The 17,348-nt window shown below is 36.5% G+C and overlaps 1 protein-coding gene across 2 annotated transcripts in view; it reads left to right on the forward strand.

Annotated features, from left to right (window-relative positions):
• Stag1 (STAG1 cohesin complex component) overlaps window positions 1–14,353 on the forward strand; it is a 288,255-nt gene extending 273,902 nt beyond the window's left edge. The window contains exons 28-34 of one of the 2 annotated variants that reach the window (XM_055629669.1): window positions 492–620; window positions 4,325–4,530; window positions 8,396–8,570; window positions 9,505–9,615; window positions 10,136–10,250; window positions 12,153–12,233; window positions 12,319–14,353. In XM_055629669.1, the coding sequence (XP_055485644.1) occupies window positions 492–620; window positions 4,325–4,530; window positions 8,396–8,570; window positions 9,505–9,615; window positions 10,136–10,250; window positions 12,153–12,233; window positions 12,319–12,342 (841 nt within the window). In that variant the 3' untranslated portion in view covers window positions 12,343–14,353. Of the gene's footprint in view, window positions 1–491; window positions 621–4,324; window positions 4,531–8,395; window positions 8,571–9,504; window positions 9,616–10,135; window positions 10,251–11,077; window positions 11,386–12,152; window positions 12,234–12,318 lie in introns of those variants that run through there. The other variant, XM_055629670.1, reaches the window with a different exon arrangement.
• Window positions 14,354–17,348: the final 2,995 nt, after the last annotated feature.

Here is a 17,348-nt window from a genome sequence, read left to right on the forward strand (position 1 = left end):
TAGGATTTAAAAAGATGCAATACTCTTTTAGAAGCTCCTGGTGAGGTTTAATACCTCCTAAACCAACTGGAGACCAAGTTTGCAAATCTCTAAACCTTTGGGAAATATTTTCACTCCAATCATTACAGACACACACAAATGACTAACAGGAAACCTTCGTTTCACAGAGCTGCTTGGTACAGTTGAGTAACTCCCAGTTACTGCCAGTCCAGTTTCTAGCCAAGGTTTTGTATTACCCCTAAAAAATACACTGGGGATATAGCATTGTTTCTTTGTAGCTTCTTTTCTCTTACAACTTAGAGACTTGTACTGTAAATAATAAAATTAAGTATAGACAAATGACATAAATGTCTATTGTTTTGCTGTCTGAGTTTAGCAAACTTTGTTAACTTCAAGAACCTCACTATGTTTCCAAATTTTTTAATAGTTTTTGCTTTTTGAGACAACTACACTACCTGAAAAAATTAAAATGTTATTTTCTTTAAATTCAGGGATGGAATAGAGTTTGCCTTTAAATACCAGAATCAGAAAGGACAAGAATATCCACCTCCCAATCTGGCTTTTCTTGAAGTACTAAGTGAATTTTCTTCTAAACTTCTTCGACAGGACAAGAAGACTGTGTAAGTTGAAGATACCAACAGAAGTGATCATTAAATGGCAGCGTTGCAACTTGAATTTTTATCGTTACTATCGATAATTTAGGCTCTAGTAGGAATAAAGACCCAGTTATAAGATGAAAGGAAGTAGCTGAAAATTTCTTCTATAGTTCAAGACATGTGAACACTGAGTCATTGCTTTATATGTACTTTTCCATTAATTCTAGTGTTATTTTCTGTCATCTTATGTCCATCTCTGCTACAGCACCACTCACAGTACCAGCATTCAGGAGCCTAAGGCAGGAAAGTCCCTGCACTGTCCTTGGCTATGTAGCAAAAACTTCGCTGCACTGTCCTACCAAAATTAATTAAAAACAGCCTAAAGTAGTCTACCTTTTTCAGAACACTTTCAGAAAATAGAACAAAGTACAAAACTTCTAAAGAGAATGCTGCTATAAAATCCCCAAATTTCTAAGCCAGTAGGAAGATGAAATATTTATAATAAATTTGAGCATATAAATAGAAATAATAGTTGTAAGAAAATATATTATCTTCATTTTGCTCAAAAACTATTAGTATGCCCATAATAAAGTCATTTGATATTATAAAGCGAATATCTTTTTGTAGGAGAACAAACATAAAACATATAGGCTAACAAAATAAGATGGGTTCAGTGCTAAAATGGGATAATATGGTAGAGGGCGATAAATGTAAAGTATTGATGAAAAGGAAAGGTTTGAAAATAAATTTTTTGTTTGATTGGTTTATAAAGAAATCTCATGCAAATATATACTGTGGATTTTTATTATATTTACTCTACAACCCCTCAGCACATTCCCCTCCCAATTCCTGTCCTTTTCCTTCTCTTTCTTCTTTCGTTTTCTTTAAAAAGAAGTGACTCCCCCTCTTCCTTCAGCGGCCATCGCTGCCAGTAGCTCCTCAGCTAGGGGTAGGATCTTGTGAACAGCTCCCTCATGTTGGAATTGTAACTGGCTTAATGTCATGCAGCTTTTGCAAATGAAATGGCCTTGTCATTTTCAGAAGATTGCTTTGACTGTTTGGAGTGTTTTATCTTCTCATACAATTTTTAGGATTTATTTCTAATCTTACGAAAAATGCTACTGATATTTTCCTAAAGATTGTGTTAATAACTATAGGTCCCTTTAAGTAGTATGGACCTCTTAATAACATTGATCTTTCTAATTATTAAATGCAAATGTCTTTTGTATGTTTTTAAATTTTTCATCCATGTTTTATGGTTTTCTTAGTTCATTTATTAGTAATAGTTCTATGATAAAGTCTTGAGTTTCATATATATATATATAAGGTTATATCATCTGCAAAGACAATTTGACAACTTCCAATTTGAATGTTCATTATTTTATTCTCTTATTTGATTGCTTTGACTGGGTCTGTTTGAGTACAGAAGGTAAAAGTGGACATCCTTTTCTTGTTTCAGTTTTTAGGCTAGTACCTTGCTGTCTTTGTCAAAATAGTCCTTATGGTCTGCTAAAATACAGCATATTCTTTCACTTGTTCTTGATCCCTTTGCATGCATGAGGTTTGGTGTGTCTGCTTTCCTATTTTTCACCTGCTCTCTTATGAAATGTATTCTTTCCTGTGTTCTCTTGGATTGAATGTTCTTGCAGATCTAGTAGTTATGAATTACCTTAACTTGGGCTTCTCAAGAAATGTTCTTATTTCCCCATACTTTATTTTGTGTATGTATTTACATGTACATGCCAAAATACATATGGAGGTTAGAGAGCAACTTGAAATAGGTGGTTCTCTTCTTCCACAAAGTGAATCCTGGAAGTTGAACTTTGATTTTCAGTCCACTGAGCCATCTCACCTGCCCTATCCATAAATTTTAAGTGATAGTTTTACAAGGTGTGGTTATTTTGGTTGATAGTTATTTACTTTCAGAGGTTGAAATGTATAATTTTGTGTCTTCCTGGCTTTTAAGGTTACTGATGACAGATCTGGTATTCTGGTATACTATTTAGTGTTTCTTTGCTGTGTATTAATCATGGAGTGTTATTCCTTTCTCCTTTAAGTATAGCAGATAGTTCTATTGGGTACAGGAGGCTAGGTTGACAGTTGCAGTCTTTTAGAACTTGGACTGTTTCTCCAGCCTCTTGTGGTTTTTAGAGTTTCCATTGAGAACAGCTCTTATTCTAATGGGGTGTCTTTTAAATGTGTCTTGTGTTTGGTTTTTTGGTTGGTTGGTTGGTTTCCTCTTGTAGCACTGATCATATTTTTTTTTTTTTTTTGGTTTTGGTTTTCGAGACAGGATTTCTCTGTGTAACAAGCCCTGGCTGTCCTGGACTCACTTTGTAGACCAGGTTGGCCCAAACTCAACAGAGATCCCCATGTGCTACCACACCCAACTGAGCATTTTTTCTTTGTTCTGTATACTTAGGGTTTTAATTATAATATGCCTTAGAGAGAATTGTTTGTAGTCTGGTCTAGCTGGGTTTCTGTGTACTTTTTTGTGTTTGTATAAATATATGTCTTTCTTTAGTTTGAGGGAGTTTTCTTCTCTGATCTTTCTAAAGATCTGGTATATGCCAAAGTCCTGGGATTCTACTCTTTCATCTATGCCTATAATTCAGAGATTTGGGTCTTTTGATGGTGTTCCACATTTCTAACATGTTCCTTTCCCATTCTTTTTAATTTTTTATATGCTTTGCTTATGTGTTCTCTGCTTTATCTTCAGGTCCTTATGGTCTATCTTCTGCTTTCCCTGAATTTTCTAATGAGAATGTTCGATTTTTCAATTCCATCCTCATTTCAGTTTGTGCTCTTCAATTTTTATCACTTTATTGAAATCAGCTTTCAAATTCTGAATTATTTTCATCATTTCATTCAACAGTGTAGTTGTATGTTCTTGGACCCCAATCAGGTCTTGTTTTTTTTGTTTTGTTTTGTTTTGTTTTATTCAAGTTTAATGAAATCTTCCTTGTGTCTCCTTTAAGTTTCTTGAATTCTTTGATAAAGCTTATGAATTTTCTCTTAAATTCCATGTCCTGGGAGTTCTCCTCAGAGAACACTTTTATAAGATTAGTGGATTTGATAGGAAACATGCTGTCTTGACATTTATATTTTTTTTGTTTTTATGGCAAGCATGGACTTTTTGTTTGTATGTCTGGTGTGAGAATCTGCTCTACTTTAGACTGGTCCAGTGCTGCTGCATGACTTTGGCTGTTGGGTAGGCCTTTGAACCCACTTCTTCAGGAGCCGCTTCTTTGTTCTGCCGTTCTTTTCTCCACCTGCAGCCATGTCTACACTAACAGGCCTCTCGCCAAACCTATGGTTTAAGACCCATCTTTGCCTGGTCCATTTAAAAAGCAAAGGAAAGTGTGGCTCAAGGACTTACCAAATCTTGTTCTTACCGAGATTTAATACACTTTCTTGGATAAATATTTTTTGTTTGCCATATCCCCTTAGAATAATTTGAAGATGTTAAATTATTGACTTAAACTTTTCCCAGTTGAAAGGTTATGCTAGGAAAAGGATATGCCAAATCCTCACTCTAGCTTTCCTGAAATCCTGACCCCATTTGAATACTTTTAAAGAAACTCAAAAGCAAATGAAAAGTGTACACACACGCACCCTTACTAGTGTATACCTCCCTTTCAAAGGACTGCAGGAGTGTAAAGCAAAACTCTGAGTGACATGTGAAGGGCTGACCTGAAAGTCATTGCTGCTCTCTCTGTGCTTTGCAGTCATTCGTATCTAGAGAAATTCCTCACTGAACAGATGATGGAAAGGAGGGAGGATGTATGGCTTCCACTCATCTCCTATAGAAATTCATTAGTCACTGGAGGTGAAGACGATAGAATGTCTGTAAACAGTGGAAGTAGCAGTAGTAAAACATCCTCAGTAAGGAGTAAGAAAGGAAGACCTCCACTGCACAGAAAACGAGTAGAAGGTAAGTCTTCTAGTTTTCCTGACTTACAGAGGTAAAGTAGCAAGTGATTTATTGAAACAAGATGCTGTAGGCACATGATGTCATTAGACATTTGCTATCAATTGAAATATCCAAGGACAAAGGTTGGATATACTGAGTGAGGCAGAAAAGAAACATGATGAAACAGAATACAGAAGACACAGAGAAAAAGATGAAGCAAAGTGGCTGTAATACATTAAATTTTAAAATAAAAGTCAGTATTGTATTAAAATATACCTTAAAGTATGCAAGGTAAGGTTTAAAAACAAAAAAATAAAATAAAGTTCGTCTTAAGCTGAGTGTGGTTACATTCTTGTAATCCCAATATTTGGGAGGGTCTGGAGTTAACATCCTCAGCTATTTAACAAATTTGAGGTCAGCCTGAGCTACATGAGTTAGTTTCTTCCCCCTCCCCCACTCCAATTCATCTTACTAGTAGAGGACTGTGATAATCTGAGAGTATACCTTTACAACAAATTGAACACACTAAATTACCTTATAGTTCTGTCATTGGTTAAGTAAGTTATTTTTATGCTACAAGACAGTGGTGGTTAGATCTGAAGTATAATATACCTTCTTAGAGTGTAGGGAATACGGACTTGAGTTATCATGAAAATCTGATCAGTATGTATTCCCGTATTTAAAAAAAGACTAAAAATTGCACTGTTAAAATATCTCTCTGAAGCCTACCAAGGGCTGATTCAGAGTAAACATGTTTATATCTCAGATAGCTCTGCCTTCCCTGTGCTTTTCCTGATGAGTTCTCATAGCTCCTGTTCAGTTATCAGCACTGAACCTCTGCTGCCTAAAGAAAAGTATCTTACCAGAGGTTTGTTGAACTCTGGCACATATAACTATAATGTAAACCTAATGTTCCTTTCCTTATCAAGAAGATACTGAATATCAACAAAGAACAAACTTTAAAGCCAGTTTCATATTTCAAACCTGGTTTTCTCATTGTCAGCCATATGACTTTTGGACATGTTACCTTAACCCTTTTTGAGTTTTAATAACTAATCAGGCAAAAGATAGGATATCTAGAGTATGTGGTCTCAGTTACTGTGAATATTAAATGAGGTGTTTCCAATAAAACACAGCACACATGTTACTGAGCACAGTACTTGACCTATAAGTAGCATCCAGTAAATGTTGGTGATTTTTTAGGATGTTCCCAAGATCCCATAATAATGTTTCTTTAATGTTAAAGTTTAGCAACGTCTCAACATGCTTTGAGATGTCCTTTTATATTTCAGCTTTGATACATTTAGTCAAAAACACACACATATATATATATATATACACATATACATAAATGTATGTATGTATGTATATGTACATATTAAACCCTGTCTTTGTGCTTGAAGACCCTGGACTTTACTCCAAACAATATTTCCAGTTGTTTTCCTTCGAAAATAGCTTTTGTCACAACCTCTATTAGCTTCTCCTTTTTTCCCCATTCATACTTTTCTCAACTGTAATCTTAGTAGGAAACAGGTTCTAAATTCTTACCACATGTTTAAGTTTTAATGACTTGTTTTTATTTTATGTTCATTGGTATTTTGCTTGCATCTATGTCTATGTGAGGTGTTAGACCTGTTCGTTGAAACTGGAGTTAGAGAAAGTTGTGAGCTGCCATGTGGGTGCTGGGAACTGAACTGGGGTCCTCTGGAAGAGCAGTCAGAGTTCTTAAACCACTAAGCTCTCTCTCTAGCCCCCACCACTGAAGAATCTTTAAAAAGTTAGAAGATGTAATCAAGGAGAGTGAGCTCCTAAGGTAATTAAATCTCTACTGGGAACCTTTACAAAACTAGACTAAATGCTACAGCTAAGAATTAATCAAAAGAACTCAGTGCAAATGAGACAAAGGGATAGGCAATTGAATTCAGCTTGGTCAGTTCTCTGAGCCAAACAACAGGAGGCTCCTGTTGATTGATGATTTGATAGAAGTAGTAATCACATTTGCAGATAACAAAATAGAGAGCTAACATGATTTTAACCAGCTTAAGAAACTAAATGATACCAGTCTTTTAACCAAAAAATGTTAAATGTGTTCGAAAATAAAAAGCTTAGAATAAATGCCAAATAAAAATAGTGTGAGGTGATTAAACATATTTCTTAGTAAAGAAATAAGATAAAAGATATTCAGAAATGAGCATCAATAGAATGACCTTAACCAAACAGAGAAGTATTTTTAGGAACAGAAGGTAAAGTAAGTCAGAAGTTAAAATAAAGCCAGTCCAGGATGTGCGTGTGTGTCTGACAGATGATAAAAACCTGAGAAACACTGTTGGTAAATGAACCTAGCAGACACATCTCAGACTTATTAGAGGGAGAAAAACCAAGGCAATTCATGTTTTATAGGTGAAACTAATACATTATTTTTTAGGATGGTTTAGGTCTACAGATGATGTTTGTCTGTTCCAGTCTTTGCAAAGCAGCATGGGGGGGGGGGCATAAAACATACACATGACACATCACTTGTAGTCAGGATTAAATTCTAAGTAAACAGAAATGATACTATTTCCTCAACATTAAATGAGAATGTAATTAAAAGCTGGATAGGACCGTCTGTAGAGTAGTTAAAGAGCACTAGCAGCCTTCCCAGGCCACAGAGGAGGACACTGCAGCCAGTCCTGATGAGACCTGATAGGCTAGGGTCAGATAGAAGGGGAGGAGGACCTCCACTGTCAGTGGACTTGGAGAGGGGCATGGGAGGAGCGGATGGGGAGGAGGGTAAGGTTGGGAGGGAATGAAGGAGGGGGTACACCTGGGATACAAAGTGAATAAACTGTAATTAATATAAAAAATTAAAATTTAATTTAAAAAAGTGAAAAAAAAAAGAGCACTGACTGTTACCCACATGGCAGCTCACAAACTGTCTATAACTCCAAGATATGACACCCTCACATAGACATACATGCAGGCAAAACACCAATGCATGTGAAATAAAAATAAATTTAAAAGCAAAACAAAAGCTGGATAGGATTATCAGGCTCCCCACAGAGACTTAAAGGCATGGAAACTATGTGCTTCTCTATCCCCACACATACAACCTGGCGAAAGAGCAGCTTCTCTAGTGATCAGTGTCCATTTGTATTAACAGCTTTTGCTGATTCCTCTGTAAAAGCCAGCCAGCCTTCAGTGCTGCCACCTGGGACATTTTGTAGGCTCAGGCAGTAGGTCCATAAGCAAAGGAAAGTTGCTGAGGGCTCTGGTTAACCTTATTCTCCCCCTTCTAGGGGACATAAATCCTCAGACATAAAGGAGACAGGAGGCAGTGTGATATTTGATGGCTATGATGAGATAATAACCTCATTTAATCCCTGTAGTTTAGGAGGCTAAGTACTAATATCCTCATTTTAGGTATGAGAAGACCAAATTTTATAAGAAATCATTAACATAATACAAAGTCAAACAAGGGAGTTGTGAAACTGGGATTTAAACTCCTTATTCTAGCTAGGAATTAACCATGGTAGCCATCCCTGTAACTCCAGCATGTAGGAGGCTAAGGCTGGAAGATCAGGAGTTCAAGGCCAGCCTAAGCTACATGAGACCTGTTTTTAAAAAGCCACAAAAACTGAATGTAAGCTAGGCATGTCACCACATGCCTGTATTCCCAGTACTTGCAACATAGATACAAGAGGGCTGGGGAATTCAGGGACTTTGTTTTATGGTGAATTTGAGACCAGCCTGGGCTATAATGAGACTACTTTTTAAAATAATAGTAAAATTAAATAAACTAGGTTGTCTCACTGTAGAGTCAGTCATGCTTTTCAAGTCTGTTATAACTACCACCAGAGTTTGTTCCATCCTCTGACATTTTGACACTTTAACTGAAATTTTGCAGATGAAAGTCTGGATAACACATGGCTAAATAGGACTGACACGATGATTCCAACTCCTGGACCTTTGCCAGCCCCACAGCTCACCTCCACTGTGCTCAGAGAGAACAGCCGCCCCATGGGAGAGCAGATCCAGGAGCCTGAGTCTGAACATGGTTCTGAACCAGACTTTTTACACAAGTAAGTGCTAAAATATCTTTTCTTAGCATAAAACCTCTGTTAAAGTGAAACTAAGAAAAACTGAGCACATTGTTGGTGAGATCTTACAAAAATGAAGCCATAAATGGAAAGTAAGTAGTATATACAAAGTCTGCAAACACTTGTGGATATCGTTTCCTCTAAATTCAGACTTTTCTTGATCTAGTAGGATAAGCATAGATAAGTATGCCTTGCTATCCTGACTTTACCAACTTTATCAGTGCCATTGGCCATTGACCATTGACTTGTCTTCCTTTTCCTGCCCTGTGATAAGAGTTCTTATCACGGTGGTGACCACCAAAGGACACAACAACAGCTACTTAGAATTTCATGTGACAGATTTTTTTAATCTACAGTACCTCTAAAATTTACCTCCTATAAAATGGGGGGGGGAGGGAGGAGGACAAATGTATATACCATTTCCCATGTTTCTTTAAGTAGAATGCAAATGAAGATTTGACTCCATAGCACTAAGGAACTATAAGTTATAAGGACTTCTAAGTTATTTCCTTATAACTACGGAAATATGTTATATCCTTTTTTTTTAATGCTACAGAGTTTTCAGCTCTCAAGCCAGCATCTTATGTGTTCTTTAGGGCCTTGCTGCCCAGGTATGTACACAAGTGAATGGTATAGTAGTTTGAAAAACAAGGCTGGAAATGCTCTTATTTGACAGAGATTGGGGGCATGAAACTAACATAGTATGAGGATTAAGAGCACCCTAACCTGTTTCTTGTGGAGACTTAGTGATATTTGGAGGAGGCTTAACAACTTTGTTATTTGAAAAAAAAAAAAAAAATGTGATAAATCTAAGTTCTTCACATGAAGATTTAGCTAGCCAACCATGGCTTCTTTAGCATGAGGCTAATTCCTTGTATACATTATCTGTTGCACAACATAAATAATATTCTCTCAGTCCCCAGATGCAGATCTCTTGGTTAGGCCAGCCGAAGTTAGAAGACTTGAATCGGAAGGACAGAACAGGAATGAACTACATGAAAGTGAGAGCTGGAGTAAGGCATGCTGTGTAAGTGTCAAATTGAGCATCACAAGGACATAGCAGCTGCATGGTGCTGGTCACCTGAGTGTCTCTGCTTCTGAGTGGTTAAATAAGATGAGTTCTGGATATGTTCTGCAGCACAGGATGACAGTAAGGGCCTGGGTTCTTAAAGCTTTCTGTGTTCAGACCCTAGTGCTGCCCCTCTCCAGGTTTACCCTCACAGCCAAGCTCTAAAACACCTGTCTTGGGTTCCTTATTTTCAAAATTGAGATATGAGGGAACAGAATTTGGAGGGAATTGATACATAGCTAAATACTTCATTTTATTTATAAATATTTTATTAAAGTTAATTCTTTCTGATAAGTTGAAGTGAAAATTTGAGTGAACCAAAGGAATGGTCCTTTTGTTGGGAATAATCCTAATTTTCTTAGAGTTCAGTATCATAAACTTCTGTAGTCTATAGGTCAAAATCAGAAAGTATGCGATCTAAGAAAGAGCTTGGAATCTGGGCAAGTCTCAACTACTTTCTGAACACCTTTTTTACCAGTCGGGGTCTAATGGAGGAAGATGCTGAGCCCATCTTTGAAGATGTGATGATGTCATCACGGAGCCAGTTAGAAGACATGAATGAAGAATTTGAAGACACCATGGTTATTGATTTGGTAAGGAATTTGCTAATTTTGTTTTGTTTTGTTTTGTTTTTTCTTTTATAATAAAGGGCATTTTAAAATATTGCTGTGAGAGAGAGAGGTCTATCTAGGTGAGGAGTGGTGACCATCATTGGGCATCAAGATGAACTTATATGGTTTTGAGGGCTGTTTTTAAGCAATCATACTTTGGATTCTAGCCAAAGGGGGCAAAAAAAAAAAAAAAAAAAAAAAAAAAGCTGATTTTTCTTCTTTCAAAAAGACTCACCCTTGATCTTTTGGCATAACTTGTGTATTTGGCATCTTGTATTTTAAATTGGAACCTGACAATATATACTGTGTTCCAATGTGACAATGAGATGTAGAATGTGGAACTTGTATATTCAGTTTACAGAGAACATCTTTGAGAGAAGATGAATATAGGCAAGCTAAAGGTGATACAAAATGGTTTCATGAATAGTAATTTTCATTGTACAGCCCAGCATGTTGATACACACTTGTAATACTCCAGAAGGGAGGGGAGTTTGAGACAAAAGGATTACAAGTTCAAAATCAGCCTGAACTACATACTGAGATACTGTCTCAAAATATTAAAGTGCTGGGACTGTGTTCAGTGGTACAATCCTGTAAAGGATGCCCATGTGCCCCGATTTAATCTTTAATACCAAAAACAAGTAAAAAATTAAACTGTCATTGGTAATAGGTAACACTGAAATGTAGTTTTAGCTGAAATGACATAAAGGAAAAACAATTATACTCAGTGAAATTAGACTGACCAGATATTTGACAGATGTTAACACTAGGTGACTGGTAGATTAATGTTGATTATACTGTTTTCCCAGTGTTGGCTACAGCTGCCATAACAAATACCAGCCTCAAGTGACTTCAATTGACAGAAGTCAAGTGAAGCAGAGTTGAGTACTCTTTGGCTTGTAGATGTCTGGCTTCTCCCAGTGTCTTTATGGGCTCAGCAGGTAGAGTTGCTTGCTGCTGAGCTTGACTCCAAGATTCACATGGTAGGAGAAAAGAGGCTCCCCCACGGTCTGTCCTAACAGGTTGCGCCTTCTTAGGCCACCAGACATTGATTAGAAGCCCCCACCTGCCTTACTGCAGTTTGTTACTACTTTAAACCCTTTTAAAAGAAAAGACCTTGTATTCAAATAGACTCCCATTCTGAATCAAAGATGGCATAATGCAGCATGTATTATTCTACCTGGTATGTTTAGAATTTTCCATCATGAAGTTTTGGTAAAGCCTTTGATAGAACTTTCCTGTCCTATTCCCTCCCCAAAAGGATTCCCTCTTTCTACTTTGGAGACGTAACAGATATTCAACATGTCATTCATCATTTTTGTAATTACTTGATGTCATCAAAGGGAAGGTATTTTGTATATTATAAGTACATTCTTTACATACACAGTTTATTCGTTAAAATTTAAGTCTTAGGGCTAGTGAGATGGCTAAGCAGTTATGTACTGATGCTTATCTTCCAGAGGACCTGTGTTCAGCTCCCCAGACCCACACTGGATACCTCATTCCTGCCAGTGATTCTAGCACTAGGGAATCCAACAAACTCTTCTGTTCAGGCATGTACCACACACAGAAAAATTCAAATATAAGCCAGGAGTAGTGGCATATACCTTTAATCCCAGCACTCCATAGGTAGGCAGAGGTAGAAAGGTCTCTGTTAATCTGAAACTGGTTAGGTCTACACAGCAAATTTTAGGCCAGACATAGCTACATAGTAAGACCCTATCTCAAAAAAAAAAAAGTATTAAAGTCTTTGTCTTTTGCTAATTCAGATACCACTGTATTTTTTAAATTATACTTACTGTTTCTATGTGTTTATGTACTGTCAAAAATATTGGCAAATAGTACAGTTCATCCACAGAAAAAAATTAATGATTCTCTTTTCAGCCCCCATCAAGAAATCGGCGAGAGAGAGCTGAGCTAAGGCCAGACTTCTTTGACTCTGCAGCTATCATAGAAGATGATTCAGTAAATATCAAGTCATTACTGCTTTTTATTTATAGTTTCTTAGCCCTGGGGATACATAAAATAATTGTATTTCTCATTTTTCTAGGGATTTGGAATGCCTATGTTCTGAAGTCTGAAGAAAATTTACAAATCTGGAACTCTATTATTTAGAGCTAGAGGCCTATATACTGTGATAGCTTGTTCGGGGGAAGAAACACTTTGGATGTGATCGGATTTGTTTTGTAATCAAATGATTAAAGGTTGGTCCCTTTTGCAGTGACAGAGCAGCATGTCAGTTACCCATGGAAATGTTGGTGAATGTCACCTCGGAAAGACTGACCAAAAAAAAAAAAAAAAAAAAAAAAATCATTTGTACTCTAATGTTGGACTTATCTCAGTACAGATGTGTGTGTGTTTTTCTGAAAGGAGGAAGATATTTTAAATTTTTAAAACAGCTGTCAAAATAAACACTGTTATACACCTGTTTTATGAAAATTCAGCATTGAGTAAAAAAAAATATTTTTAACTTTATTTTCCTGTTGTACAATTTAAAAACCGTTTTAACATTTTGCCTTTTTATGTTTTAAAAGCTAACCATTTTTATTAAACTCTGAGTAAGCAGCTCGTTCTAATCGCCGAAGAGTGTTTTTGGAGCTTGCTGGGTTTGGTTGACCTTGTAAAACAGAAACATTGATGGAATAGAGCATGGACAAGCTAAAACAGAGTTCTAACACCGTGCGTCTCTGCCAAAAACCACATACCCTCTATGGATGGATGTGAATTCCCAGATTTTATATACTCTTGAATAAAAAGGTTTATTTTTATTTATAAGTGGGCATAAGATAAATGTCCATGCAGCCATTTTTCCAACAGACGCTGTACACCGTTCATTTTATATAGAATAGGGAGATTCAAATACAGTGCATTTTCTATTGGTCTTTGTTCTGTGCATTTTTAGCAACTTCTACCAGCAAATAAAGTATTCTCAGTAAAACAAAAATGGTTCTCAAGTTATCAGTCTCACTGTTTTTACCACTTGTTTCATGCCCTGCCAAAGTCAAGTTACACAGACTTCCGTTTTCTTATAATCATGAAAATTTTCTTTGCCATTCAGAAGTGATTTTAAGATGTGTAACATAACTGTCTTCTTCCCATACACCTAATAGCCCCTCAACCCACTAATTTTGTGAATTTGTTTACGAATCATAGAAGTATGTGCTGCATAGAGGTCTGTGCTTAGAGGGTGGCGTTCCTAAGCTTACCTTGAACTACAGCTACATTTCAGTGTTAAGTGTGCATATTAAGAAAAATTATTTTGGAGAAAGAAATTTTGAATCTTCAGGACAGTCTTCAGTGGTTTAGAGTTACAATCTGCTTACCTTTATGACTTGCTATTGTTTTTAAAAACCCACTTAGCTGTTTCCTAATTTTAACACAGGCCTCCAGATTTCCAAACCAGTCCATCCACAGCTGTTTCTAGGCTGGTTTTTAAAATAACTGCAACAGAATTGAGAGGCTTTTCCTTTATACCAAAAATGAAGAGCATTTTTAAAAGTATGTAAACTCTATGATTATCTTTTGTGTGGGAAAGCAAAACAGATGATTTTATTCATCCTTTTAGTACACAAGATTTTTCTTAACATTTGTACAGTTCAGAGGAAAGAAAAACAAAAAAACTTGGTCACCAAAAATGTTTTACCTACTAACTCAAGCAAGTCCTAGGCTCCAGTTAAGACATCTGGGGCCCCACTCTCTCCTAGAAATGTGAGCTTCACTGGAACTCAGGGGGGCAGGAATGAATGGACTGTCCACCTCTGCCCTGCCTGCCTACGATTCTTGGCCAGGGACCCAGCTTTGAGGGGCCTTGGAATAAGCACAGACTAACCCTTTGCTTGACAGTCTCCTGTGAACAGCACATGCTGACTTACAGACTACCATGCAACAACAAAAGACGACGTAATCTCTAATCCAATGGGTTTCCAAGTTCGGTTTGAAGTCAATCAAATTTTTGTATTTTCAGTGTCTCCTTGATTGGTTTTGCTAGTAATTCTGTAAATTGTACATTTGCAATATGAAGTTTTTTTTTTCCTTTTGTACAATTTGAAACTGATGCTTCACCTTTCCTTTAATAAACTATTCAAAATCAGGCTTGTGGTGCTCATCCTGTTGTTGTTCCTGGGAAAGGCTTAAGGAGACTATTTCCTTTCCTGCTGACCTTGAGAGTTTGTTCTTTTAGATAATTTGTTAAATCACAGTGGGTTTTGGTGGGTTTTGAGACTGTCTCACTTTAGACCAGGCAGGGCAACCAAGGAGATCTATATTAACTGTCTCTCTGCCTCTGCTTCCCAAGTGCTGGAAGTAAATGCATTTACTACTATGCCTGGCTTTGATGTTTTATTTAAAAAGAAGAATTGCTCACAAGTTTTCTTTAATTGCTCAGATTTTCCTATGAAGAATGACAAGGCCAAGTCCTCTTTTTTTTTTTTTTTTTTTTTTTCACAGATACCACCGTGCGGACACTCAACTTTATTCACTTTATCTATATATTTAACAATTCTAAAGTATTTACTTCTTGCTTTGACAAAAAAAAAAAAAATGAAAAATATAGGAGCAGGGACTCCTCTTTAGGAGAAAACGGTTTATGTACAGCCAAGTCCTCTTAAAAGCGGTTTTGGATTAGGCCTTTCAGAACAGCTTTTCCCCCTACCTAAGGTCATATGTGGTTGCTTGTAGCAGGAGCCTTTTGGCAATTTCCAAGATTCTACATTCCAGCAGAAGTTAGTTTCTTTTTCTATTGGTACAAGGCCTCACTCTGAAGCAAAGTCACAACCTACACTGTTTATGGCTTGACCATGTCCTTTTGTCTGAGCGCACTAAATAGCCCAATTGCTGGTGCAGAAAAGGTAGGGACATAGGAGATAGATAACAGGACAACCAAGGAGGTATATATTTAAACGTGAGTTTCCTTTTTTTTTTTTTTTTTTTTTGGTTTTTCAAAACCTCTGTATACTTCTTCCTGTCCTGGATCTACATGTAATTTTCATTTGGGACAGACAGGCTTGTAAACCTGAGGTGTGACCTGAATAATTTACCACTCTTTGTTCTGGTGCCCAGGTAAACAGTTCATTTATAAGGGAACAGTATATGTATTATATATGGACTGTGCCAGACTCATCTCTAAAGCTGGGCCTAAAACTGAAGATCTGTGGAATGCAAGAAAGAGCAGAGATGAAAAACAAAAAATACTCAATGACACTATAGCAAAAAAAAAAAAAAAATCCCAGATCTAAAAGTATCTTGAAATGCAGCATTGGAGAAGACTATTTCCACAACATAAAGTTAAAATGCCATGATTACAGAACTAAGAAACTATCAAAACCAGCAAGAGAAAAATGGAGATTTACTTGTAGAGGCAAACACATCACATTAGACCTGAGCAGAAATCCTAAAAATCCAAAAAGCATGGATAATAGATTTTAAAACTTGAAAGTAGTTGCTATTCAGGATGTCTCTTTCCAGTCATCTCTTAAGATTAATGAAAAAGACATTTCAAGATAAGCACAAACTAAAGCAATTCATGACCCCAAGCCAGCAAATGCAGAAGAAGAAATGTAAATCCTACACAGGAGGAACAAAGCACAGCAATGAATAAATTTCACAGAGGGCTGACAAAGGAAAACTGAAGAATCATGTCTTGGGAGTTGAAGACATGGTTCAGCAGTGCTTGCTGCTTTTGGCACAGGACCAGCTCTTGTTTTCTAGAACCCATGTTTGATGGCCCACAACCAACTATAGGTCTAGGAAATCTGACACATTCTTTGGGCTTCTGTGAGCACCTTCACACGTTCAGCAAACCGCTAATAAGAGAGAAATCAATAAACATTTTAACCACTAAATAAAACAGTGACAAAATTAAGAGAAATATACAAACCTCTCAATAACTTTAAATGATTTTTCTTAGCTTCTTATCTTGGTTAGTTTAGAGTCATCTAGGAAGTGCCTCCATAAGGTTTTCCTGTAAACAAGTTGGTAGGGTATTTTCCTCATTAGCGATTGATGTCAGAGGGTCAAGTTCATTGTGAATATAGTACATCTGTGGGTGGGTAGTTCTGACTAAGAAAGCAGGCTGAGCGTGGGGAGTGAGCCAGTAAGCACCATTCCTCCATGGCTTCAATGTAGTTCCTGCCATGGTTTCCTTCAGTGATAGACTTACAAACTGTAAGGTAAAATAAACCTTTTCCTTCTCAAGCTTTCTGTGGTCATGGTGTTTTATCCCACCTATTGAAACCCTAAGACACTCATATCAAAGAAGGTAGACAGAATTTAAAAGTAAAATCTACCAGCAGGTTCTCCACAAAAATATACCTTGCCAGCAGAGACACAGACTGAAAGTGAAAGAATGTATGTCAATGCCAAGCAAATGGAAATCAAAAACAAGCTGGTGTAGTTACATTTTTATCTGATAAGAAAACTTCAAGCCAAAACTAAAAAAAAAAATAAAATAATAAAGGTAATAAAAATTATACTAAACCAAGATCTAACAATTGGAATATACACCCACTGAAGGATGGCTACTATGGTGGGTGACATCAGTACCTCAGATTAATGAATAAGTAGATCTTAAAAAAAAAAAAAAAAAACAGTTACATTGGATCTTATGACACTTAACATACCTACATAACATCTTATCCAAAAACAGTGAAATGCACCTTTTCAGCAGCCCATTTTAGGCCAAATCTTAAATACAAATATGATTAAAAAGGTAAAATAATTTACTGAATCATAGTGGAATAAAAAGAGAAATAAGAAAAAGACTGGACAAATACATCGCTATTAAATCATACAGTGTAATCAGTATATCTTTTTTTTTTTTTAATGGTCAAGGGAATTTTAAAACTCCTAGAAGAAAATGGAAGTTCAGCCTACCAGAACCATTTGAATAAAGGTATTTCTTTGTGAGGAAAAAAAATAAACTATTTTGTTGTTTTTGCTTTTTTTTTTGTGTGTGTGTGTGTGTGTGTATGTGTATAATATGCCTTTGGAAGCAGTGTGTGTGTATAGTATGCCTTTGAAAGCAGTGTGTGTGTGTGTGTGTGTGTGTGTGTGTGTGTGTGTGTGTGTGTGTGTATAGTATGC

This window comes from Psammomys obesus, unplaced genomic scaffold (genome assembly GCF_907164565.1).
Source record: "Psammomys obesus unplaced genomic scaffold, mPsaObe1.curated_primary_1811, whole genome shotgun sequence".
Lineage (NCBI taxonomy): Eukaryota > Metazoa > Chordata > Mammalia > Rodentia > Muridae > Psammomys > Psammomys obesus.